This window comes from Heptranchias perlo, chromosome 31 (assembly GCF_035084215.1).
Source record: "Heptranchias perlo isolate sHepPer1 chromosome 31, sHepPer1.hap1, whole genome shotgun sequence".
NCBI classification, from domain to species: Eukaryota; Metazoa; Chordata; class Chondrichthyes; order Hexanchiformes; family Hexanchidae; genus Heptranchias; species Heptranchias perlo.
Window position 1 is genome coordinate 33,217,865 of NC_090355.1, and position 27,920 is coordinate 33,245,784.

Genomic DNA, 27,920 nt, shown 5'->3' on the forward strand with positions numbered 1-27,920 from the left:
CATGTCCATCCTTGTGGTTCCCCACAGCCAAGCAAACAGACTCTTCATTATCCGATTGGAGGATTTTTGACTGTTAGTCAAAAAGCACTTTTTCCCATCTCAGATATTTTTGTGACTAATAACCAAAGTGTGCATAATTTTTTTTTTTAAAAAAGCACAATTTTTTATTGCCTTTATGACTTTTCTCCAGGGTTTTTGCTCCAGGGTCCTGGTGAGTAGTCTTTAATTCATGGAGACTCCAGGGCAATCCTGGACGGTTGGCAACCCTCCGTCCAGGCTGCCTCATTTACATTGAAGATGTGGTTACCCCCTGGCAGCAGCGGTAATATAAATGCAGCTTAATTTATGCAGTAAACTCTCGAGCACCACCTTATAATTCTTGCAGTCATTGGACCAGTTTTAAATTAGGTCATTGGAAGAGTCCTGTGGAAACAGCAGGTTGAGGGAAATTATCTGTGTATATTTAGTACATAAGTCACTAGGATCCGCACAGAGATGGGAACACTCTGTCCAGTACTGACTGCGAAACTGACCTGTATTGACACCGATTAATGTGTAACTTTGTCATTTTTTAAACCTACCTGTCAAATGTTTGCATTCTACTTTATTCTGTTTAGTGGATTCACTGTATTACTTCCTTTATCAAAGATCTTCTTTTCCCTTATTAGGATTCCTCCAATATTCGTTCAGAATATCAAGTGGCAGCAACACAGTCTCCTGACCAGTGATCAGTAGCTGATCAGGGACACAGCACCAGGCTGGAACCTCATTACAGAATCAAGTTAGCTTGTGTGGTTATTTTTAAAATTCATTCTCAGGTTGTGGACGTCGCTGGCAAGGCCGGCATTTGTTGCCCACCCCTAGTTGCCCTGAGAGGCTGTTGGTGGGCAGTCGAGGAGGGCGCTAGAACTGGGCTAATGTGCGGTGTTGTTGGTGGGAGCTGAACAGGATAATTTTGGTCTTGCCAATTTGGAGAAAGTTCTGGCTCATCCATGACTTGATTTTGGACAAGCAATCTAACAACGTGATCGTGAATCAAGGGCGGTGGTGGAGAGGTAGAGCTGGGAGTCATCATTGCACGCACGGAAGCTAACTCCTTGTTGGTAGATGATGTTGCTGAGGTGCAGATATAGATGAAGAGTAGGAGAGGGCCAAGGATGGATCCTTGAGGACTCCTGGTGACCAGTGGTGGCAGGAGGAGAAGCCATTGCAATTGGGCTGTTGCTTTGGGTAGGAGTGGAACCAAGAGGGCAATGCTGGTAAAGGTGAACCACAGAGGAGATACAGCGGAGGAGGACAGAGTAGTTGACCTCGTCAAACACCATAGAGGTCGAGGAAGACCAGTGTGCCATGGATGTAACCACAAAGGATATTGTTGGTGAATTTGATCAAAGTGGACTTGGGGCATTGGGCAAGGCAAGAACTGGATCGAAAGGATTCAAGCAGAGAACAATGGGAGAAGTAAGTTGCAGGGACGTATCAATAATTAATGATATTTAATGATTAATAATCAAGGCTGGGCTAGTTTTACAGTGAGAGATTCCACTTGCTGGGACTGCTGCTGCTGCTATGGGCCAGCAAGGAGGGAGCTGACTAAAGATGAAAATCTATCGCCTTTGCCTATTTTTACTAACAGTGGAAAGTTGAGGAAAATAAATCATGAGAATGAGGAGAAGCAATATAAACTAAATGGTACAATTTTAAAGGAGGTGCAGGAACAGGGAGACCTGGGGATGCACATACACAAATATTTGAAGGTGACAGGACAAGTCGATAAAGCTGTTAAAAGAAGCCTACAGGATCCAGGGCTTTATAAACAGAGGCACAGAGTACAAAAGCAAGGAAGTTGTGCTAAACCTTTATAAAATACTGGTTAGGCCTCAGCTGGAGTATTGTGTTTAACTCTGGGCACCACACTTTAGGAAGGATGTCAAGGCCTTGGAGAGGCAGAGGAGATTTATTAAAAGGGACTTCAGTTATGAGAAGACTAGACAAACTGGGGTTGTTCTCCTTAGAACAGGGAAGGCTAAAGGGAGATTTAATAGGTGTTCAAAATTATGAAGGATTTTGATCGAGTAGATAGGGAGAAACTGTTTCCACTGGCGGGAGGGTCAGTGACCAGAGGGTAATTTAAGATAATTGACAAAAGAACCAGAGGGGAGATGAGAATTTTTTTTTATGCAGCGAGTTGTTCTGATCTGGAACGCGCTGCCTGAAAGGGCAGTGGAAGCAGATTAATAATAACTTTCAAAAGGGAATTGGATAAATACTTGAAAAGGAAAAATTTGCAGGACTATGGGGAAAGAGCAGGGGAGTGGGACTAATTGGATAGCTTGTTCAAAGAGCCAGCACTGGCATGATGGGCCAAATGGCCTCCTCCTGTGCTGTACCTACTACGATACTTTGCCACATATTTGAAGGGGCCCACAGGTCAATTGGGTTGGCCTGGCGTGAAGTGTTTTCAGAGTCAAAGCGAGGTGGGAAGCTGCTCAATGTGGAGGCCTCACTCCTCCAGCAGACAGGTGAGTTTAGTGGGAGTTTATACTAATCACGCTGATAGTGTGCCATGCGTGATGCCAGGTTCACAATAACTGGCACAAATTGGTGCCGTGCAGCCCTCCATAGAGTGGGGGCCTGGCTTGCCAGTGGAAATAATCTTTCACTATTTACCCACAGTAAGGTCCCCAGGTTTCACTCACCCCTTTACTCGCTGCTCCTCTCGCGGCATCGCTCCCAATCACCACGTTCTTGCTGCTGCTCCCGACTCTGCCCGAATTATCCCGCCCCGTTCCTCTTTCCCCATCCCCATTCCCCAGTCTCGCATCTAAGTCTACGCTGCTCTAAAGTGAATAGACCCAGCTCTTTATGCCTATCTGAGTAACTAAGGTTCTTTAAGCTTGTAATTATTCTCGGAGTTCTCCTTTGAACCTTTTCCAAGACCACTATATCACCGAGCATGTGAGGGGACCAAAACTGGCTGCAGTACTCCAGATGCGGTCCAACAGCGACCAATATAATGACAGAAGGGGGTCCTTTGATTTGTACTGAATGGTCCTATTAATACAACCCAATACTATTAGTTTTAGCTACACCTTCTCTACATTGGTCATGAATCTTCAGTGATCTGTGCACAATAAACACATCGATCCTTTTCTCTCACAACCTCATTCAGTATTATTCCCTGTAAGTGACAGCGTATTCTGTGTTGGTCCTACAAACAGGCATGACTCTACATTTATGTGTTATTTGCCACTTTGGTGTTTAGTGTGCAGACAGCCCTTCATGGGAGCTTCACTGGGTTCGTGGGCCATTCATAGGTCCACCTGCTGCTGCTCCCGAGGTGCATTTCCACACCAGGCATTGCAGCAGGCCTAGTCCCCAGGCATGATGGTGATCGATGACTATGGGCCATGAGGGTGAGGACGAGGGGGGATAGTGCATCACGGTGACAGTGAGTTCCTCGCAACTTGTTGGAGGTGAGGGGTAGGTAGGGGCGAGTTTATGGGAATGATTGATGGGGCAGTAAAGAAGCAGAGGGTCATCAATGCTCTCCGGATGACCCTGGAGTAGTAGGCGGTCTTGGCAGAGGAGGGTGAGGCCTGAGAGCACTTGATGTTGTCCATCCTGATAAGGTGTCGGATGGTTAACCATGTTGTGATACAGCCAGGCCTGTGCCCCTCGGGTTTGCAGGAGTGAAGATGGAGCCAGACCAGGGGAAGGAAGGAAGGAAAGAAATAAAGGAACCAAAACACAACAGCCAATTTGCACACAGATAGGTCCCACAAACAGCAATGAGATGGTGTTGGTAAAATGGCAGGGTGGGATTTATGCCTGTCCACGCAATCCCTCCAGCAGCTACTCACAATGTGGAGGCCTCACTCCCCCAGCAGACGGGAGTTTGGTTGGAGTTTTTACAGATCATGTTGATAGCACTCAACAAGGTTCCACGTAAGAGACTGTTAACAAAAATGAGAGCACATGGAATTGGAGGCAACCTATTGGCTTGGACAGGGAATTGGTTAGTAGGTAGGAAACAGAGAGCAGGGATAATGGGTATGTACTCAAATCGGCAGGATGTGACTAGTGGTGTCCCCCAGGGATCTGTACTGGGGTCACAGCTTTTCATTATATTTATAAATGACTTGGACAAAGGAATAGAGAGCTGTATATATAAGTTTGCTGATGACAGTAAGTTAGGAGGCAGAGTAAATGGTGTAGATGGGAGCAGAAAGTTGCAAAGGGACATTGATCGATTAAGTGAGTGGGCAAAACTGTGGCAGATGGGGTTTAATGTGGACCTAAGAAAGATAGATCAGGGTATTTTCTAAATAACGAGAAGCCAAGAACTGTGGATGAGCAGGGAGATTTAAGGGACCAAGTACAGAAATCACTAAAAGCTAGCGGACAGATACAAAAAAATAATTAAAAAGGCTAATGGAATGTTGGCCTTTATCTCAAGGGGGCTGGAATACAAAGGGTAGAAACTATGTTACAGCTGTACAGAGTTCTGGTTAGACCCCATCTGGAGTACTGCATTGAGTTCTGGGCACCGTACCTCAGGAAGGATATATTGGTCATGGAGGGGGTGCAGTGCAGTTTCACCAGAATGATACCAAAAGGGCTAAAAGGGTTAAATTATAAGGCCAGATTGCATAGACTAGGCATGTATACCCTTGAGTAAAGAAGAGTAAGGGGTGATCTAATTGAGGTGTTTAAGATGATTAAAGGATTTCCTCTGGTGGGTGAGTCCAGAACAAGGGGGCGTAACCTTAAAATTAGAGCTGGGCCGTTCAGGGGTGATGTCAGAAAACATTTCTTCACACAAAGGGTGGTGGAAATCTGGAACTCTCTCCCCCAAAAAACTGTTGAGGCTGGGGGTCAATTGAAAATTTCAAGACTGAGATTGATAGAATTTTGTTAGGCGAGGGTATTAAGGGTTATAAAACCAAGGCGGGTAGATGGAGTTAAGATACAGATCAACCATGATCTAAGTGAATGGCGGAACAGGCTCGAAGGCCTCCTCCTGTTTCTATGTTCCTACGGCAGCCCAGGAGTTCAATGTAGCCACCAGCAAAACATTAGGAGGAAGGTCCAGTAGCTATTGTCACTTCTGTAGTGGTAAAAGTTACTGCTTGCCCATGTGTTTGAATTTAGAAATCCTCCCCTCCCCTCCAATGTTCATTTGATTCCGGTAGGTGCGCTGCCAGCAGAATGATTAGAGCCACGGAGGGGTCATAGGAGAGAAATCATGGCCGAAATCGAGGTGGCCAACTCTGGTATACCAGATCACCACCCAGAAGTGGGTGGTTTTCATAAGGAAAGTCCAGGCCTTTATGTCAGAGGAAGTTGTGAACAGTGTGCTGTTCAGACCACACCTTGACTCCCTTGTCCAGTGCTGGTCACTGAGGTACAAGGGAGCTACAGATGAGCTGTGGGCAGTGCAGAGAAAAGCCACAAGGAGGATCACTAGTGTAGGGGAAATGAACATAGATTCAAATGTAGGAATGATAGCAAGAAATCATTCTTCACACAAAGAGGGAGTAGCACTTGATTCAAGGTGAGCCAAATGGCCTTGTTCATCCATAGTTATCTTCTGATTTTCTTGAATGAAGAGGAGCAACGGAAGGAGGGTGAGCAGCATTCATAGATACACAGAACCCAACTGGCAGAGCAGTCGTAGGAGTGAAGAGGAGGCACTGAGCGGTTTGTGTTGCCTGCAGTTCCTAACAGCTATCGCCAGTGTTCCAAAAGACACTGTGCGTTGTCTGCAGCTGTGGAGTAGAAGGCAATGCTACTGTCCGTTGGCCCCATACCTGTCGGCCATCTTTCCCGCAACTCCATGTTTGAATCTCTCTGATCAGGTTTCGGCCCTAATCAAAGTCAATAGTGAGATGCTCTGTGACTGTGGCCCTGGTGCACTATCACTCCTCATCTTTATTTCAGTAGTTTTTAAACACCATTAACCACACCATCCTCTCCAATGCCTCTCCTCCATTGTCCAGCTATTACCAATCTAGTTGTAGCCAGAGAACTCTTGTAATGGCTTCTCCAGCCACCCCCTTACCTCTGGAGTCCCCCATGGATCTATCCATGGTCCCAGCCTATTTCTCATCTATATGCTGGCCCTTGGCGACATCATCTGAAAACACATCAGGTTCCACATGTACACTGACAACACCCAGCTCTGCCTCTCCACCACCTCTCTTGACCCCTCCATTACCTCTTTGTTGTTAGACTACTTGTCCAACATCCAGTTTTGGATGAATTGCAAATTCCTCCAATTAAATATTGGGAAGACCGAAGACAATGTCTTTGGTCCCCGCCACAAACTCCATTCCCTCGCTACTGATTCCACACCCCTCCCTAGCCACTGTCTTATGCTGAAACAAACTGTTCACAATCTCGGCATCCTATTTGACCCTGAGCTAAGCTTCCGACCCCATAGCTGCTCCATCACAAAGACCGCCTACTTCCACCTCCACAACATTACCCGTCTTAGCCCCTGCCTCAGCCAATCTGCTGCCGAAAGCCACATCCATGCCTTTGTTACCCCCAGACTCAACAATTCCAATGCTCTCCTGTCTGGCCTCCCATCTTCCGCCCTCAATATACTTGAGCTCATCCAAAACTCTGCTGCCCGTATCTTAACTCACAGCAAGTCTCGTTCACCCATTGTCCCTGTGCTCACTGACCTACATTGGCTCCCGGAACACCAACATCGTGATTTTAAAATTCATATCCTCATGTAGAAATCCCTCTACGGCTTCACACCTGCCTATCTAAACTCGGTAGCATCAGCGTTGTGCGTTATCTGGACTCGACAGTATTAACACCGTCTGTTCTCTGAACACGGTAGTGTCAGCGCTGTCTGTTCTCTGAACACGGTAGTGTCAGCGCTGTCTGTTCTCTGAACACGGTAGCGTTACCATTGCACATTGTCTGCACGCTGTAGCCTGCCCGACAATGACTGGATCAAATTACACATTCCAGACAAGGGCTTGCATTAGTATTGTCCTCCCACATCCTGTCGGTGGCAATTACAGCGTATGTTACTTCCACCATAGTAGTGGCAATAGACGCGACCTGAAATAAACGGATGAGATATGCTCCGAGTGTGAGGCCATTAAAGGGGCTGCGAGGGGGTCACTCCCCCTCATCGGAAGCCCCGCTTCAATATTCGGAGCGCTCAGAGTAAAAACTTCGCTTCGCCGCACTCGTGATGCACGCACAGGCCGGGGACGAGCGGCCGGGAATTGTAGTTCACTCCCGGTACCTTCACACAGAGGAAGCGGACGCAAGAACTACAACTCCCAGAGGGCAGTGGGAGACCCAAGCCCCGCCCCCGACCGATGATTGACGCGCTCGCTGTCCAATCACAGCGGCCGAGCTGCCAGGCGGCCTCCGATTGGGCGCGCGGTGTGGCGAGTGAGCCAATGAGCGGCTCTCGGGCCCGCGCCCGCCCCCTCCCCCTCCAGCTGCAGCGCTCGGTGGGATGGAGGCGGCGGGCGGAGGCCGAGGGGTGAAGGCGCGCAGGCCGGTCCTGATCGGGGTCGGCGGGGGGACGTCCAGCGGTAAAGTACGGCGCAAAGTCTTCCTGTTACTCTCAGGCGAAGCCGCGTTGTTTTCCGATATGAGTGAGCCCATCGCGGGGGGGGGATATCCTGGGCTCTGTTTCATTATCGTTCCCATTGACCTGGCTTCACTCAGGGGAAGGAGCGACAGGTCGGGCTTCTGCCCACCTGGTCCCAGCCCACAAGCAGCAGGTCAGTTTAAGCAGTGTCCTGCGCTGGTTACACGCCCTGGCCAGCTTGAAGCCTCGGCTGTTACTAGCCCGTGCCTCAGCCTCACCCACGATAACCAATGGAAACTAATTTTGTGGATTTCTCAAGTGGTTACGTTTAGAGATTCTCAAGTGTGGTGAGGGGGTTTACAGGTGCGCCAGGTAACAGCCTGATCCCTCCCCACCCCACAACAATACAGAAGTTCAGCACACAGTTGGAATAAATATTGCGTATATGTTTAACGTCCCTTTCTCTTTTATACTGCCAGTGTGGTGCGATGGGTATTGTACTGGTCCGAAGCAATGCTTAGGAATGTTAAGACCAGATAAGGAATACGAATAAGATGCAAAGCTGAGAGGCTCAGATATCATAAGCCACAGAAAGCAGAAGTCGTCTTGTAACTGTCTTACTATAACCTAAAGACTAAAGCTGACAACTGTCGCCACTGCTAGTAGCACAGTCACACCCATCAAGTGTCACGGGTTTAGCAATTCTAATGCCTCTTGTACTTCTTAGCTCTGCCCAGTCAGCCAAGTATATCTGTTTCTGTGTATTTTTTTTCTTCTTCCTGTGCATTTACCCAAAGGGAAAAAACAGATCTGCACACGGGAGAGGATGTAATGACAGTAATATCCGTTTTATTTCATCAGCCCTTAGAAGCTTTTCAATTTTAGTGCACAACAAAAATAATATGGAATGATTTTATTTATTACTGTTTACCCAGGACTATTCAATGGATCATACCTACTAGGAAGGACCTAGAGCCTTATTTTCCCATTGTATACTGTTGCTTCACTCAGAAACCACAGGAATCTTCCCCACTAGAATGTTATTTAAGCAGACCTTATGCAATAAATAGCATGTTAATTGGTTTCATAAATGCAAAGTTAGTTTGCACATTTTTTGTTTGATAGGTTGGATCATAACTACTATGAAGGACCCAGTTACAAATTAATACAGTAATAATTTATATAACATCCTGTCACTTGTAGAAGAATATTAGTATTTGCTCTATGGAAGATTTAAGAGGGATGGATGTTGACTGAATTATGGGGGAAAATGTAATTTATCACAATATTTGCTTCTGTACCAACAGTCAACTAACAGTCAGATACAGAGGGTAGTCCATTATAACCACACGGTACTTCATTCAATGCACCTGAATACATAGATTTAGGTTCTGTCTGGAGTGAATGAATTGGATGAAGTAATTATATGGTACAGTGTGTGTGTGTGTGTGTGTGTGTGTGTTTATTTAGGTTGCCAAAAACAGTCATGACTAATTTCATGCTTTGTGAGAAGTGCCAAAATGAAACTAGAAAAAGCTGCCGATCTCTTTAAACATACATGATTTCATTGGCAGTCTACAGTATGCGAGAAGATAATGGAACTCTTGGGCCAGAATAAGGTGGACCATCGGTGTAAAGTGGTCATTCTGAGTCAGGACAGATTCTACAAGATCCTTACTCCTGATCAACAGGTCAAGGCCCTTGAGGGACTGTACAATTTTGATCATCCAGGTAAATGAAGCAGTACACAAAAGAATGATAATATAAAAACCACAGTTAACGTTCAGAGTATTTTACTTGTCCCTAAATAAGTAGTATTGTGGCAGCTTAGCTCAGGTGGTAGGACTACTGGCTGAGACAGAAGATTGATGGTCAAGCCCCATGCCTGGACTTGAGCACGCAATCTAGGCTGGCTTCCAGTGCATTACTGAGCAGGTGCTGCATCATTGGAGTTGCTGAATTTTGGTGGATGTAAAAGATCCCATGGAACTCTTGGGAGTTCTCCCAGTCATTTGCTTTTGGTGATTGATGTTGAGCAAATCAACTGATCATTCATCAGGATCTTGCTGTACAAAAATTGGCTGTTATGTTTGTCCATACTTCAAAAGTAATTCATTGAGATGGCCCAAGGACATGATCATGTGCTATATAAACATGTTAGTTTCAAGCTGTATGAACAAAATGTGGAGAACAGTGCTAGGAAGGTGGCAAAAATTGTATGTTTTTTAAAGTAGCATGTCAATTGATTTTTTTGGTATCTTACATGTAACGTTTACATTTGAGAAAGGAATGTTTAACATCCGAGTTGATATATCTCACTACTTTGAACTAATTCATTTTACATCAGATGTTGAACACACAATCTCAAGCAAATGATTATACATCCTGAGTGGATGACACACCAAACAGAATCTAGTCTGTAAATATGGAAAGTGAATAGTACACCTGTTAATGGTGGAACATTAAATAGGAACACTCAGACAGAAAACCTGCATTTTAAACAATGTAATAACATTAATATACATTTTATTCTCAGATGCTTTCGATAATGAACTTGCATTAAAAACACTGAAAGACATTCTGGATGGGAAGATAGTTGAGGTTCCTAACTATGATTTTATCACCAATTCTAGGTAAGAAATAAATGTTTCTAATTTCCAAAGATGTATAAGATAATTATATTTGTAAATGCATTTGGCTAATGACCTGCTACCAAAACCAAAGATTTCACATTTCATTTACATTGGGACCCTAAGAATATTGTACCTTTACAGTAAGGAATATTATTTCTAACCAATATTGATTCGTACTAGGGTATCTTCATTATTGCCAGAACAGGCACTTAACACTGTATCGGGGTGACGGTACGAGTTCAAGTAAACCTCACCTTCTCATCGAGAGGTGTACTTAACTCTGAATAAATGGCAGCCTTGTAATGGAGTGAGCTTTGAAAGTCCATTCTTAACGCAGGACAGCATGAAAATGAACCAGGACTGTGGTTCTCAAACTCTTTTTGGCCAGTGTCACACCAAAATTTTCTTAACCCTCTTATTTGCTAGATTAAGTCAAATTTGCAGGGCTATGGGAACGGGACTGACTGGCTATTTCAAAGAGCTGACACAGGCACGATGGGCCAAATGGCCTCTTTCTGTGCTGTAACATTCTATGATTATAGATTTAAGATCCAGGGCAGACACTCAAGACAGTTTGCCATTGCTGTGAGTAAGGTTGTTTATCTGCGGCTGAACTGCTAGTAATAAATGGTGCAGGCCATGGCAATTGACGTAGTTTACCCACACCGTCATCTCATCTGGTGGCTGGCTGCTGATGAGATGCCCTTTTAGGGTAATGTGTGACATTATTTGATTAAAAGTACATAAAACATCCAGAACAATTAGCTGGATGATACAGCAGTAAATTACTTCACTTAACTTGCTCCTGCTTAGCTCTAAGTACACCATTCTACATACTTTCTCTCCTGATGCACTCTCACTGTGCTGAATTGGACTCCTTGAACCATCTCCTACTTTGATATGCATGCCACAGTAGTCTATGGAAATAATTACTATTTTTAAACCTCTAGAAACTAGATGTATATCTTGTATACTTGTCCTGGTCTGACTTGGGATTGGTTTTATCTCCATTACTAGGGTAATTGAATATGATCCTTGAGCAGGTTCAGGTTTGGACAATAAATACTGATGTGAAATAGATAGCTGATAAGACAAAATGTTAATATTCTTAATATGATCCAGTGTTAAATGTATGGGACCAATTGGGATTCTACATATTTAAGTGAAACTTAAAAGGGTTAATCTTTCAAATAATAAGTTACATCAATGTTTGTTTGATTTAATCTGCGATTCCAGTTAATTTTTAGATTGTGCAAAACTTAAAATGACTTAGTCTGTGACATCCGCAGTGCATTGCTCTAACTGGTCACTGAACATCCCAAAATGATCAGTGAACAAGTGTTTTGCTTGACACCCGTAGCATTTCATGGAGTTGTTACAAGCATACAAGAGGATACAGTCATTTAGCCCACTGAAGCTCATTGCTCTAGTTCTCCTATCTTCAAAATATCCAATTGCTGGCTATATTGGGTTCATGTGATGGTTTGAAATTTTAATTGCTCAATTTCTTAATTAAATTTTTAAAAATTTAATGAGACAACGTACTTGCATGTGGACAATATCTCCCCCACTCTTTGAATAACCAACCGTGTGACTCAGTGTTGTCCACTTTTATGATCATTTTATTTGAAACCCTAGGTTACCAGAAGCCATGACCGTGTACCCGGCCGATGTAGTCCTGTTTGAGGGAATACTGGTGTTTTACAATCAGGCAATTAGAGATCTGTTCCAGCTTAAACTGTTTGTTGACACGGACTCCGATGTACGGCTCTCCCACCGAGGTAACAGTTACTCTAAATGCACTGGTACCGAATTCTGTCTATACCTGTGTATTGTACTATTTAGAGCAGAATACACAGCAATTAGCATAAAGCACTGATAGTATTTGTAGATGGATTCTGTTACGTGATTTATTAATGGGGAAAAAACATTTCTATAACTTTTAGTACTCCGAGATACAAAGCGAGGAAGAGACCTGGAACAAATCCTGGCTCAGTATACCACATTTGTGAAGCCTGCCTTTGATCAGTTTTCTTTACCGGTAAGTTAGCTTTGAACTTTAAATTTCACTTTTCTCAATGATTTTCCCACACCTTTCAGTTACAGTGACTTACCATAAATCTTTCTCCATCTATACCTGCCCTGACTCTACTGTTGAATAATGGATCAACCAGGGACACTAAAGATTTCAGATAGATTAAAGTATACTATACAACTATTAATTAGTAATAGCACTCCTCTACTTAGTTGCACTGGCACTCCAATCTCTGTGGGCATGACCGAGGAGTCTTTTTAGCATTCAGTGGGGCCTTATACTGACAGCTCCATCTGATCATGTCTGTATCCAGATCAGCAGAAGCAGAGTGGAGAGAAACCTTGAGAGGATCACTGCGGACATGGGTGACTGTGAATGGAAGAAGGGATAAATGGAAACAAAATTAGTGGTAAATAATTAGGGCCTGTCAGTATATAACCATTTGCCATCTTATTGCAGACAAAGAAATATGCAGATGTCATTGTTCCACGAGGAGTTGACAACATAGGTAAGTTTTTTTTGTGCGATTTGTATAGTTTTGCTGATATCTTTCATTAGGATGGTAGACGATAGAGGCAACAGATTTCAGGACCATCGTCAGTGCTGGTCAGTATTACATATTGAGGGATGCAGTTTACAAGGCTGGTACTTCCCACCCCTCCAGAGATTTGGCCCTTCATTGTGGCCTCCAGAATGGAACAGTCAGAACTTGGCCTCAGGTATAGCGACACTTCAATTACACTTGAAGCTGGTGTTTGAATTAAAGTCAGCTTTGAATATTTTGGGAAGGACATTTTGAATATAAACCTACATTCAAATATCACTTAATCACAGAAGTGTATTCTGACACATGCATTTCTGAACCCTCTCTCACCTACAGCAGTCAGTCTCAAAGTTCTTACAGTATTATGTGGTTACTTTTCATATCTAAACATTTAGATTTAAAGACACTTACTAAGAATAATTATATGCTTTTTTAAATACTAGAAGTTATAAATATAAGATAGTCACCAATAAATCCAATAGGGAATTCAGGAGAAACTTCTTTACCCAGAGAGTGGTTAGAATGTGGAACTCGCTACCACAAGGAGTAGTTGAGGCAAATAGTATAGATACATTTAAGGGGAAGCTAGATAAACACATGGGGAAGAAAGGAATAGAAGGTTATGCTGATAGGGTGAGATGAAGAGGGGTGGGAAGAGGCTCATGTGGAGCCTAAACACTGGCAATAGACCAGTTGGGCTGAATGACCTGTGTCTGTGCTGCACACTTGGTGTGACACGATGTAAAGTTGCAGGGCCAAAACTCGTGCACAACAGCAAGTGGTTAAAAAATACGGTAAATCAGGAAGTAGCGATTGGACGATGCCAAGCTTGGGTTCTAAAAGCCCATAGACTGTAAGAGGAAGGGAGTTCAATTCCAGAGTTTCAACGTCCTGGGAAAAGAATGAGTCTGGTGCAACGAGTCTTCATTTCAACATATTGAAGATGGAGGGAGGAAAGAAGAGTGGGCAAAATGGCATATTTACAGCTTAGAAGAAAAGTCAGAAGAGCAGTGATACTATCTGCAATGAGAGACAAAGACCGTTTTAGAAACAGAGAAAATAGGAGCAAGAGTAGGCCATTCGGCCCTTCGGGCCTGCTCCACCATTAAAAATCATGGCTGATTGTCTAACTCAGTACCCTGTTCCTGCTTTTTCCCCATATCCCTTTACCATTAAGAAATATATCTATCTCCTTCTTGAATACATCTAATGACTTGGCCTCCACTGCCTTCTGTGGTAGAGAATTCCACAGGTTCACCACCCTCTGAGTGAAGAAATTTCTCATCTCTGTTCTAAATGGCATACCCTGTATCCTGAGACTGTGACCCCTGGTTCTGGACTCCCCAGCCATCGAGAACATCCTCCCTGCATCTAGTCTGTTTAGTCCTGTTAGAATTTTATATGTTTCGATGCAATCACCTCTCATTCTTCTAAACTCTAGTGAATATAGGCATAGTCGACCCAATCTCTCCTCATACATCAGTCCTGCCATCCCAGGAATCAGTCTGGTAAACCTTCGTTGCACTCCCTCCATGGCAAGGACATCCTTCCTCAGATAAGGAGACCAAAACTGCACACAATACTCCAGATGTGGTCTCATCAAGGCCCTGTATAACTGTAGTAAGACATCCCTGTTCCTGTACTCAAATCCTCTTGCAATGAACGCCAATATACCATTCGCCTTCCTGACTGCTTGCTGCACCTGAATGCTCGCTTTCAGCGACTGGTGTACAAGGACACCCAGGTCTCGTTGCACCTCCCCTTTTCCCAATCTATCACCATTCAGATAATAATCTGTCTTTGTTTTTACAACCAAAGTGGATAACCTCACATTTATCCACGATATACTGCATCTGCCATGTTCTTGCCCACTCACCCAACTTGTCTAAATCACATTGGAATCTCTTTGCATCCTCCTCACAGCTCACATTCCACCCCAGCTTTGTGTCATCTACAAACTTGGAAATGTTACATTCCGTTCCCTCATCCAAATCATTGATATATATTGTGAATAGCTGGGGCCCAAGCACTGATCCCTGCGGTACCTCCACTAGTCACTGCCTGCCACCCGGAAAACGACCCGTTTATTTCTACACTCTGTTTCCTGTTTGTCAACCAATTCTCAATCCATGCCAGTATATTAGGAACATAGGAACAGATGTAGGCCATTCAACCCCTCGTGCCTGCTCCGCCATTTGATAAGATCATGGCTGATCTGTGATCTAACTCCATATACCTGCCTTTGGCCCATATCCCTTAATACCTTTGATTGCCAAAAAGCTATCTATCTCAGATGCCATGTGCTTTAATTTTGCACACTAACCTCTTGTGTGGGACCTTATCAAATACACCACATCCACTGGTTCTCCCCTATCTATTCTACTAGTTACCACCTCAAAAAACTCCAGTAGATTTGTTAAGCATGATTTCCCTTTCATAAACCCATGCTGACCTTGTCCAATCCCGTTAATGCCTTCCAAGTGTTCTGTTATCACATCCTCTATAATAGACTCGAGAGAGAGAGATTGGAGACTAATGGTGAAAGAGAAAAGCTTTTGTGTAAATGATACATTTCTAAGCTTTAAGATTGAGCAGAACTAAGGATAAGGCAGTAGAGGCACTGTGTGAGGAATAGAATAAAAGCAATTTTTTTTCCCCCCACTTTAGCTGCAATTAACTTGATTGTACAGCACATTCAAGATATTCTGAGTGGAGATATCTGCAAATGGCAGCGGGGGCTAATGAATGGGCAGAGCCGACAACAGAAGCGTTCCTCTCCAGAAGAAATGGAGACCAACAGTGTGAACTACTCGAGCAAACGTGTCCATTTGGAACCCAGCAGCCGCCCCCACTGAATAATGCTGCATGGCTTCCATATCCCACAGACCGCAGTTCATTTCATACTGTGGATAAGAGAAGGCCATATGGCTCACCAGGTCCTTTACACAAATGACACATTCTAGCATGGACTCTACGTGACCATTTCAGCTCCTGAGGAAAGGCTCTGCAAAATTTTTCTCTGCCTCTGTGCTACATCAAGCAAAACTCCAGAATGCCTGCCTAACCTTACATAGTACATTATTCATCTTTGAGTAGCTGCCTTTTTCAGCACATTTCCAAGGCCCTGGCAGTTCAACAACTCTCCGTTCTACATGGCATTTGATGATATCTTTTATGACCCTCAATTCTGTCCTTACCCAATAATCATACAGCTCTCCAGTGCCGTGCTCAGTCCAACTTTTCAACAGGTCTAGCTTCCAGCTAGGTTTAAAATAAAACTTGTGATAATGAAGCTCATGATGGAGCAAAGTCTGGCAATAACATCACTGTGTTGAACTTCCATGAATTTATATAGACCTTCAAATGTGTTTCTGAAAGTCTCAAACTATCCAACCATGTGGCCAGGTAGGAGATGACAATAATAATTCATCGGCTGCAATATTCAGTGTCTACTTACGTAGTAACTTGCATTTTGAACTTATTTGAACCTTGGTGAGTCTGAATGTATTAGGATCTCAAAAGGATATAAAAAAGGTACAATTTGTGCTAAAGCAGGTTCATTATTTTTGTGCAAATGAAGAAATCTTACATCTTTTGCATATTTCCTCTTTTCAATGACAATATTAACAATTTACAGATGTGTACATGAATGTGCAGTTTGAGACCTTCAGGGGAACTGCTTTTCACAGAATTCCCAATTCTAGCACTGCAAAGCCAAATGTCCTGTAAGATCTTTGAAATATTAAAAAAGGCAGCATCTGTTGTCCACTGGAATTTACTTGTATTAGAAAATAACAAGGTGTTAACTGTCATTTTTCATTCCCATACAATTGAAGGTTCAACTGATATCATCTGATGGTAATTCAGTGATATTTGCAACTTCATCAATTCAGAATCTAACCATTGATTGCTGTAGACTCAGGTTATTGATGCAGAAGGCTTTCCTAGAAACATTTTCTGCTATGAATTAGTGTAAACAGACTGGAATTTTCATAATTCAACATCCCTACACGCAAGAAATTCTTGGACTTACTGAAAATATTTTCCTCACTCAAACTAGATCTGGCCTTAATAGAAGAAGTCCTTTGCAAGGACACTATCAGTCTTGTTTTATAATTAACGAGCTTCAAATAGCTGGAAGAGATTACAGTTGCTTTTGTACTCTATTTATAAAGCCCAGGATCCTGTATGCTTTCTTAACCACTTTCTCAACCTGCCCTACCACCTTCAATGATTTGTAAACATATACCCCCAGATCTCTCTGTTTCTGCACCCCTTTTAGAATATATTGCCTCTCCTCGTTCTTCCTACCAAAATGTATCACTTCACACATTTCTGCATTAAATTTCATCTGCCACGTGTCTGCCCATTCCACCAGCCTGTCTATGTCCTCTTGGAATCTATCACTGTCCTTCCAAGTTTTGTGTCCTCTGCAAATTTTGAAATTGTGCACTATACACCTAAGTCCAAGTCATTAATATATGTCAAGAAATATGATATTTCTGGGGACCACCACTGTAAACCTCCCTCTAGTCCGAAAAACAACTGTTACCACTATTCTCTGTTTCCTGTTACTTAGCCAATTTCATATCCATGCTACCAGTGCCCCTTTTATTCCATGGGCTTCAACTTTAACGACAAGCCTATTATGCGGCACTTTATCAAAAACCTTTTGGAAGTCCATATACACCACATCAACCACAATGCCGTCATCGACCCTCTGTGTTACCTCATCAAAAAACTCAATCAAGTTAGTTTAATACAGTTTGCCTTTAACAAATCCGTGCTGGCTTTTCTTAATTAATCCACACTTGTCCAAGTGACTGTTAATTTTATTATTTCTAAAAGTTTCCCCACTACCGAGGTTAAACTGACAGGCCTGTAGTTGCTGGGTTTATCCTTACACTTTTTTGAACAAGGGTGTAACATTTGCAATTCTCCAGTCCTCTGGCACCACCCCCGTATCTAAGGATGATTGGAAAATTATGGCTAGTACCTCTGCAATTTAAACCCTTACTTCCCTCAGCAACCTAGGATGCATCCCATCTGGACCGGGTGACTTACCTACTTTAAGTACAGCTTTTTAGCCCATCCAGTATCTCAACTACCTCTTTTACTGTGACTTTGGCAGCAGCATCTTCCTTGGTAAAGACAGATGCAAAGTACTCATTTAGTACCTCTGTCTCCAAGCATAGATCTCCTTTTTGGTCCCTAATCAGTCCCATCCCTCCTCTTACTACCCATTTACTATTTATATGCCTAAAGATGACTTTTAGATTCCCTTTTATGTTAGCCGTCAGTCTATTCTCATACTCTCTCTTTGTCCCCCCCCCCCCCCCCCCCCTCTGAACTTTCTATATTCAGCCTGGTTCTCACTTGTATTATCAACCTGACATGTGTCATATGCCCCTTTTATCTGATTCATCTCACATCATCACATCATCCAGGGTTACCCTACCTTTCTCCCTTGTGGGAATGTATCTAGACTGTACCCAAACCATCTCCTCTTTAAAGGCCGCCCATTGTTCAATTACAGTTTTGCCTGCCAATCTTTGATTCCAATTTACCCGGGCCAGATCCGTTCTCATCCCACTGAAATTGGCCCTCCTCTGAGTATTTTTACTTTAGAGTGGTCCTTGTCCTTTTCCATAGCTAATCTAAACTTCATAATACTATGATCGCTATTCCCTAAATGTTGCCCCACTGACACTTGCTCCACTTGGCCCACCTCATTCCCCCGAACCAGATCCAGCAATGCCTCCTTCCTCGTTGGGCCGGAAACATACTGGTCAAGAAAGTTCTCCTGAACACACTTCAAAAATTCCTCCCCCTCTTTGCCCCTTAATCTAGACTGGGATAGTAATAGTGTATGATAATTGAAGTCCTCCATTATCACTACTCTATGGCTCTTGCACATCTCTGTAATTTCACTGCAAATTTGCTCCTCTATATCCTTCCCACTAGTTGGTGGCCTATAGAATACGCTCAGTGGTGTAATGGCACCTCTATTGTTTCTTAACTCTAACCAAATAGATTCTGTCCTTGACCCCTCCAGGACATCCTCTCTCTGCAGCACTGCAAAATTCTCCTTAACCAATACTGCCAACCCCCTTCCTTCCTGAACATCTTGTATCCAGGAATATTTAGTACCCAATCCTGCCCTTTTTTGAGCCAGGTCTCCGTTATCACCATAACATCATATTCCCATGTGGTTAATTGCACCTGCAGTTCACCAACCTTGTTTACTAGGCTTTGTGCATTTACACACATGCACTGTAAACCTCTTAGACCTTCTTGTATTCTCTCAATCTGATCCCTCCTAACACTGTACTATTTCTTACTTAGTGCTATCTGTCTCTCCCAATGCTTTGTGCACCTTGTTTCTCCTTTCCAATGCTACATCCTGGTGCCCATCCCCCTGCCAAATTAGTGCTGTGGGGAAGGGTTTAAACTATCAAACCTCCCCGCGAGGACACTGGTCCCAGCTCCATTGAGGTGCAACCCGTCCGGCCTGTACTGGTCCCAATGCCCCAGAAATCTAAAGCCCTCCCTCCTGCACCATCTCTCCAGTCACGCATTCACCTGCTCTATCCTCCTATTTCTGTACTCGCATGGCACTGGGAGTAATCCGGAGATTATTACCTTTGAGGTCCTGCTTATTAATCTCTTTCCTAACTCCCTAAAATCTTCCTGCAGGACCTCATCTCTGTTTCTACTATGTTGTTAGTATCAATATGGACCACGACCTCTGGCTGTTCACCCTCCCCCTTCAGAATGTTCTGCAGCTGCTCAGTGATATCCTTGATCCTGCCACCAGGGAGGCAACGTACCATCCTGGACTCAGATCTGTTCCCTTAACTATTGATTCCCCCATCTCTATTGCTCTCCTGACCTTTCTCCTCCCCTCCTGTACAGCTGAGCCACCCATGGTGCTGTGCATTTGGCTCTGGCTGCACTCCCCAGAGGAACCCTCTCCCTCACCAGTATTCAGAACTGAATATCGGTTAGAGAGAGTGAGATGCACTCTAGTTTGAGCAACTATTTTGAGAGAGTAAGAAATAAAGATAATACACCATTCACAGCAATATTACAACAAATGGCATTAAACAATAGTTCGCAGTCACTACAAAAACAAACTTTCCACAATAATCACTAAGGAACAGACACTGTCCAGAAGTACCTCTAATGTCTGTGTCTCTGCTGTAAGTTCTGTAATGCTCTAAATTCATAAGATTCATTTCTAAAGAACACGGGGCTTTTTTCACAAATAAAATGTTGAGATATAGTATATGTGCTTCTTTAGGGAGACTTTCCAACTGCAAAAGGTACTTTTTTCTCCTGTGCTTCATTTGCTGAATCTTGGTCCCTAGGTTTTTGTAGTATATCCTTTTGAAAGAGTTACATTAGTTGTAGACAAGATATCAGAATGTAAAAAGATAATCTGTCATCATCACAGGACTGGTTTATGGGTTGGCAATATCTTTTTATTTACAGTTAACAGCTTACGCAGGAAATAAATGTTTTTTTAAAAATGGTAGAATTTTTTTTCCTATCTGAATTGATTAGCACCAGCCTTAATACAGATAACCTTTAATTCCTGATTTCTATCAAGCGTTACACTGCTTAAACATTCTCTTAAAAGTACTTCAACCTTCAAATACAATTCAATACCCAACATAGATGGGAAACACATCTAACACACTTCCTCCTGAAAAGCCATCTCAGATAGTGACCAAATTGGTCAAGTGGTTTGTCCAGCCCTGCGCCACACCTACATTCTCAACCTGAGAGAGCCAGAGGAGAACAAGAAAGTCTGAACCTAGAACAACAAGCTTTAAGGTGTACCAGGTCAGGACGAGAATCAAGAGGGGATATTTTTCTTAAATAAAAAAAAAAAGATAATACTGGAAAACACTTAGCAGGTCAGGCAGCAATTGTGGAGAGAGAGAAACAGGTCGATGACCTTTCATTAGAACGTTGGTGCTTGAACCCAATACTAGGCTCCTGAGATCTAAAGTTGCCTCTTTTCCTTCCCACTCTATTAAATGAACAAGGCATGCCACCACCTTGTTTCACGGTACACACTTTCTGAAGAGAATGAGGGGGTGGGTGGGAAAAACTACCCAATTGGTAGGAGTCCAATATCAGGGTTCAAGTAATCAAACTGTAGGGGATTTGGGGTCACACTGGAGTATGGCTCCATGGCTACTGGTCATTAATCTTCTTTGTGTGCTAGGTGTAGCAAAATTGTAAACATGTTTAGAAGAACATTTGCTATACCTATTGCAGAGAGAAAATCTCTTCCCTCCCCAGTGGCTCGGAGGAGGAAACTATACATGGAGACAGAACTACATAGTAAGTGATTAACATTCTTCCTTATCTGTTCAATGATCACTATTGATTTAGTGGGACAGTACCTGGCATCTTGCTTATTCTTCTTGCTTTGACTCTTTTAAATCCATGCATGGAGCATCCTCTGGCACAAAGGTCTCCTTCAAAAGGTAGGGCAGCGAGGTGTGTATGGATTAGGGCAAGCCACCTTGGGGGTCATGTCTGGAATGGCGTTCAGACTTGGCTGGGTTCTTTCAAAAGTTCATTTACAATGTGGCTTCCAAAGAGATTGTTTCCAGTGAAGGAATTTCAAAGCAGGTAGACTCAAAATGAAATTGAATCAAGTACAGACTTTGTTTCCAGTTCACTTGAATGGGAAATGAAAATCAAAGTATAACATGTAGCGATCGGTGAAGATTATCCAACTTAAAAACCTGTGGAGGCACCAAATGAAAACAGTACAAGTTAGATCTGATTTTTAACACCTTTTTTTCCCCAATGTAAATGAGTAGAAAGCGGTATGCACTGTACCAACATTGCCAACCATCACGTTAGCACCTCTGTTAATCCTATCAGGATAATCATGTCGGTGTTTAAATGCTCTCTTGGCTGGCCTCCTATTCTCGAACCTCCGCTTATTCAAAACTCTGCTGTCTGTATACTGTCCCGCACCATGTCCCTCTCACCTATCACCCAGTCTTCTCTGACCTACTTTGGTTCCTGTTCCCCCAATGCCTCACATTTAAAGTTCTCATCCTTATGTTTAAATCCAATAATGGTCTTGCTCCTCCCTATCTCTAACACCTTTCATCCCCTCCCCCTCTGAACCCTACGTTGCTCTGACTCTGGTCTCTTGTGCCTTTGCCCCACCATTGTGGACAGTGCCTTCTGCCACTAGGCCCCACACTCTGGAATTCACTGCCTAAACCTCTCTACCTCCCCCTCCTCCTCAAAACCTACTTCTTTGACCAAGCTTTTGGTCATCGTTCCAATATCTCCCCCTTTGGCTTGGCAGCCATTTTCTTCTGTGAAGTGTCTTGGGACTTTTTTTTTTATGTTAAAAGGTGCTATATAAATGCAAGTTGTTGTATTACTAAATTCACACCAGTATGGACAAATGATCACAAATTAAGAATGCAACTTCTTTATCAGTCTAGCATTAATGAAGTCAGGCTGTACAATTTACACTTCTTCCCAGAAGAAACATCTTTTAGAAGTGTAGTAATCACAAGTACCACAACTGCATTATTTCCAAAGAATATAGCTTATAAAGAAAACTTGATTTGTGCTTTTACAATTATAATTTTTTCAAATCTGTTTTCATTACCAATGAACTTCTATCATATAAAGCTTCCTTCCAAAAGTGCCTACGCTTTATTTTCATGTACGACTAGAAGTTAAAGGGAGAGGTAAAATTCGTCACCTTTTTGGTCAACATAGCATTATTTTGTCTCAACGTAGTCAACTGATTACTTCTAGATTTGCTGAGCTCCTGGGTGCTACAGAGGCAATACTTAGATTATGCCACTTTTGGCCACCTTGGACTGCCCTGCAGGGACTAATATAAAACTTAAAAACATCAGCTTACTTCCGTGTTTCATTCTTAATAGATGCTCCAGAACTAAATCCGTATTAGTGTAATACTGTAGCTTCAATCTATTCACAGTATGTCAACTCACAGCCTCCACAAACTATTGCTTAGCTTGATGCACTCTTAATTGGTTAGTCCCTATTTAGGACCAATATTTTATCAACTCAAATTTTACCGTAAACCATTGATCAAATGTGCCTCAAAGAACAGAACTTTAATAGACGATCATAATGATTACAGTACAATTATGCACTCTACAAACACACAGACTTATCTGTAACAGTAATATGTTCGACATTTCATGTACTCAATTTGTATTCCTGATTTTAAAGCCATCCGTGTAAACCTCTATTTAGAACAAAGCAGGGGAAGGTTTGAAATTCTGAGTATTAGTTGCATTGACATGAGATATTATCACAATGTAACAGAAGGTCAAACTTAGTTCATCACCCCAGAAAAAAATACAAAACTTAATAAGTCAATCAATTAATTACAGAAAAAAGTGGGACAGATTTTTTTTCCCCCAGACAGATTAAAAAAAAGTACAGCCTCTACATGTGTTTTCAGATCCTTCAATGAATTGGATGAGCCGGGAATATCTTCACAACCTCTGTGAGTGTCATTTCATAATCAGCCTACAAGAGGCTCCTTTACAGTTAGGCAAGATTGGCAATAGCAAGTTTTTCCTCCCGCTGATTGGACAGCTCTCCTGTAATAAGGCACTAAACCCAGTGCAACAACAAAGAACTTTCAAATCATCACAATTTGGGTAAGTTAGAAGTAACCATAATACTCAAACTTATGACCATCTGGGTCAGATTATAGTGTTATAACCACTAGGCCACTGTAATATCTCTCGATATTAATCTTTATTTAAAAAGCAGGATGAAGCGTGACAGTGGAGGATTTTCCTTTTAGTGTTCAGCATCAGCATTAAGCGCCATGAGGCAAACAGATTGTACCATGTCTGATGCACTGTAGAGCTCTCTCAATACATCAACTGACGATGCAGCATCACATCGATATCAGAAGTTCCCTTTCACTGCACTCATACATAGGTAAATTATTGATGGTCAATAATTCTACCCTCTACCTTTCTGCCTGATCGCAAAATTAGTGTAAATTGGTGTAAACCATAATCCTTTAAAGTGCTTGCATTCTAAAGTTAGAGCTCACTCCTATCTTGCAGCCAATATGCTGTCCTTTGCCTCATAAAAAGGACAATATCATCCCGTTTTTGTTTGCCACCGTTTACGTATGAGAATGTCCCAGCTGTCTTTCCAGCGCAACGCAGTTAACTCGGATGCTGAGAGAGCTGGGTACCCATATGTGAGAGGACTAAAGGTCTGATACACCAGGTAGATGGAGGAGATCCAAGCTAGGACCACAGCACTGAAGGTGTTTCTAGAGACAGAAGACCTGAAATGGGAACAAAAGTAGTTCAGGGTTTCATAATAGTTAACGCTAGATTAGATTTATGGCTCTGTTAACATGAAAACATTTGTTTTGCTGTTAAGTAGATTACTGAAAATGTAATGAGAATTTTGGAAGAAGCAGCTCAAAAGATTAGTAGCTTTTGTTCAAAATAAAATTGCACCATACATACCTGAGGATGTGATTATGAATGTGCTCAAGAACTATGGGCAGGAGGAGGATTTTGAAGGTGAGACCAGGTAGGTAATGATACAGAAAGAGTGTTTTCTCCATCAAGAAGAAAGGCAGATAATTAACAGCCCATCCTCCAATGCAGACAGCTCCAGCCAGAACTAAGTGCTCCCAGGAATCTAACAGAGGGAGAATAGAGACAATAGGAACATCCAAATCAATAACAGCAGTGAAACACTAAAAACTGAGTGGGTATTTGTGAGATGGCAATATTTTATCAATTGGAACTTCCCACAGTACAAGTAATTCACAACTTCTTTGACCTTTTAATGCCAGAGTGCATTCTCTTTGGTATATGGAGAGTCAAATATGTGTTTAAAACTACTTATACTGAAATACATTAAAAACAAAAATAAGTGCACTTTGATGCAGTTTGTAACCATGCAACCTCCCAATGAACACTCTCTCACTCTTACCACAAACTCCATGAAGCATATTTTGCCTGGAAGAGCAAGTGCATAATTTCTTTTTTTTAATCTGTGCATGCAGTTGTCAAGCAGCATAGTCAAGAAGTGTCCACTGAATGATGAACAAACACTTAAAGCAGTGCTGCACAACTTATAGCCCAAAGGCCTAGACAGGGTGTACTGGTCGACCAAGACATCACAAACTTTGTAGATATTCGACTGACCAGTTAAACTGCAAACCCTATTAGCATGTTCACATCCTGACAATTACAGGGCAAATACTGAAACAAGAAAAATCATACAATTTCAACAGCAGATGTCCAGAAATATAGTCAAAAGCAAAATACTGCCGATGGTGGAAATCTGAAATAAAAACAGAAAATGCTGAAAATACCCAGCAAATCAGGCAGCATTTGTGGAGAAAGAAAGAGTTGACGTTTCAGGTCGATGACCCTTCATCAGAACTGGAAGAAGTTACACTTCTGCCCTCACCCCTTCCCCTCCCTCCCAGAACCATGATAAGGTCCCCCTTGTCCTCACGTTCCACCCCACCAGCCTCCATGTTCAACGTATCATCCTCCGCCATCTCAAACGCGATCCCACCACCAAACACATCTTCCCCTGCCCTCCCCTTTCAGCATTCCAAAGGCACCGTTCCCTCCTTGACACCCTGGTCCACTCTTCCATCACCCCCAACACCCGCTCTCCTCCCATGGCACCTTCCCTTGCGAGCACAGGAGATGCAACACCTGCCCTTTTACCTGCTCCCTCCCCTTCCAAACATTCCTTCTAGGTGAAACAGTGCTTTACTTGTACTTCTTTTAATTTAGTATACTGTATTTGCTGCTCACAATGCCGTCTCCTCCACACTGGGTAGACCAATTGCAGATTAGGTGATTGCTTTGCTGAACACCTCCTCTCAGTCTGCAAGTATGATCCTGACCTGCCGGTCGCTTGCCATTTTAATTTCCCTTCCCACTCCCACTCCGACTTCTCTGTCCTTGGCCTCCTACACTGTTCCAACGAAGCTCAACGGAAGCTTGAGGAACTGCACCTCATCTTTCGATTAGGCACTTTACAACCCTCTGGACTCAATGTTGATTTCAATAACTTCAGATCATAACCACTGCTCCCATTTTTTCGGATAGTAGGTACTGGTAATGGTTCTGCTGTTGCCATTTACAGCTCCTCTAGACCCATCTTTTGTTTCTTTATTTGTCCCATTACCACCCTCCTTGCCTTGCACCATCATCCCTTTTGTCATTTAATCATTCCTGCCCTCCACCCTATCAGAGATCTTCCCTTTTGTTCTTTCCTCCCCTCCTTTTGCCTGGCTCTGTACTTACTTAAAAACTGTTTAATCTTCAACTTCTTCCAGTTCTGATGAAGGGTCATCGATCTGAAACGTTAACTGTTTCTTTCTCCACAGATGTTGCCTGACTTGCTGAGTATTTCCAGCATTTTTTGTTCTTATTCCAGAAATATAGTCGTGCACCTGCCTTTCAGAGACAAAGAACAAGGCAGGAAGGACTCTCCAGGATTCTAATGCTCATTAGTAAGTAACACAAATCATTTCAGGCAGTCCTTTAAAAGTTAAAGCACCAAATCCTTCTATGGCTTCAGGTCCCTTATACATTACATGGACTTAATTTTAAACAAACTACCGTTTCACAGAAACAGGTTATCTTGTTTCTTGAAAGACTGAATAATATTCCTTCATTAGTCTATCAGTAGGTCCACATTTGTACACTAAACAAAGAAATATAGAGGAACTTGAATTAGGTTACTGCTGTCCTTCAGATATTTTGTTCGAACCTGTGCAGTGGTTTATTTGGATGAGAGGGTAGATGATAATCTAGCATGATTCTACACAATACAAATATACATATTTATCCAGCAGGCCTTGTGTTTGACAATATTACTAAGGATTGAAATTTATTGCTACATATTACACCACAGATTTTGTTTTACATTTGTTCACAGGATGTGGGCAATGCCGACATGGTCACATTTATTGCACATCCCTAGTTACACCGTGTAGTTTTCTTTTAAACAGAGGACATTAAGAGACAACCACATAGTGTGTGGCTGGAGTCATGTATAGACCAGACCAGATACAGATGGCCAATTGCTTTCACTGAAAGACATTTGTGAACCATTTTTTTTAAAAAAACGACAAAATAGCTTTTAGTCATTTATTTCAGATTCATTGAACTCAATTTCACAGCTTGATATGGTGAGACTGGAAGTCAGGACCCCTGGGTTGTTAGTGCAGGACCAAAATCACCACCGTATGCCAATCTCATCAAATGCTTGCCAAACAGGGCAGATAGGTGCAGGATCAGTTTTATCAGACAGGACATTGGAGATATTGTAAAACAGAAACTTCTCAGTCTTGTTCTGCAACAAATTTGCTTAACAAAACAGAACAACTGCTAAAATCTTAACAGGAGTAAACAAGCAACTTAATCACCTTCACATTGAGGGAGTGCTGCACTGTCGGAGGTGCCGTCTTTTGGATAAGACATTAAACTGAGGCCCCATCTGTCCTCAGGTGGACATAAAAGATCCCATGGCACTATTTCGAAGGAGAACAGGGGAGTTCTACCCTGTGTTCTAGACAAATATTTATCCCTCAGCCAACATCACCAAAACAGATTATCTGGTCATTATCACATTGCTGTATGTGGGAGCTTGCTGTGTGAAAATTGGCTGCCGTGATTCCTACATTGCAACAGTGACTTCACCTCAAAAGTACTTCATTGACTGTGAAGCGCTTTGGGATGTCCTGAGGTCGTGAAAGGCGCTATATAAACGCAAGTCTTTTTTTCCCACAGATGAAAGGCTGTGTGTGCATCAACTGGTGTCTGTAGGAGCAGCAGCTAAAACTTGTTTCACTTTTAATCTTAAATCTCTCAAAAATAGACACTTTCTCAAAAAAGGTATCTGAGCAAAAGTTACCTTCTGGGATGGTGTAGATTCTCCTGCGCTGCCTCAGCAGATACCAGAGGAAAAGGACTATATAAAGAAGAATTCCAACAGTTGCTGAGGACCATGTTACAATGTTTCCAATCAGCTGTATCTGCGCCTGTGGAATAAGTTTAGGAATTCAAAATTTATAGATGCTGTACAAGCTACTTAACC

The 27,920-nt window shown here is 42.6% G+C and overlaps 2 protein-coding genes across 3 annotated transcripts in view; one reads left to right on the forward strand and one right to left on the reverse strand.

Moving 5' to 3' along the window:
• Nucleotides 1–7,463: 7,463 nt before the first annotated feature.
• On the forward strand, nt 7,464–16,580 carry LOC137300679 (uridine-cytidine kinase 1-A-like). Of its 2 annotated transcripts, none has more exons than XM_067969919.1 (7): nt 7,464–7,576; nt 9,145–9,301; nt 10,107–10,203; nt 11,842–11,984; nt 12,150–12,244; nt 12,698–12,746; nt 15,450–16,580. In XM_067969919.1, exons 1-7 carry the CDS (start codon nt 7,493–7,495, stop codon nt 15,635–15,637), a joined length of 813 nt encoding a protein of 270 aa, XP_067826020.1. In that variant the 5' UTR covers nt 7,464–7,492; the 3' UTR covers nt 15,638–16,580. The 2 variants fall into 2 exon arrangements, with proteins under 2 accessions (XP_067826020.1, XP_067826021.1); XM_067969920.1 differs by having other exon boundaries at nt 7,482–7,571.
• A 5,654-nt stretch (nt 16,581–22,234) lies between these two features.
• pomt1 (protein-O-mannosyltransferase 1) overlaps nt 22,235–27,920 on the reverse strand; it is a 41,787-nt gene continuing 36,101 nt past the window's right edge. The window contains exons 18-20 of the mRNA XM_067969918.1: nt 27,738–27,864; nt 24,311–24,488; nt 22,235–24,123 (exon numbers count right to left, since the gene is read on the reverse strand). Coding sequence (XP_067826019.1) covers nt 23,931–24,123; nt 24,311–24,488; nt 27,738–27,864 — 498 coding nt within the window. The 3' untranslated portion in view covers nt 22,235–23,930. The remainder of the gene's footprint in view (nt 24,124–24,310; nt 24,489–27,737; nt 27,865–27,920) is intronic.

Coding starts and splice junctions, on each gene's coding strand:
- LOC137300679 (XM_067969919.1), top strand. CDS start 7,493: ATGGAGGCGGCGGGCGGAGGCCGAGGGGTGAAGGCGCGCAGGCCGGTC. Junction 10,204..11,841: donor GATTTTATCACCAATTCTAG/GTAAGAAATAAA, acceptor TTGAAACCCTAG/GTTACCAGAAGCCATGACCG. Junction 12,747..15,449: donor ACGAGGAGTTGACAACATAG/GTAAGTTTTTTT, acceptor CCCCCACTTTAG/CTGCAATTAACTTGATTGTA.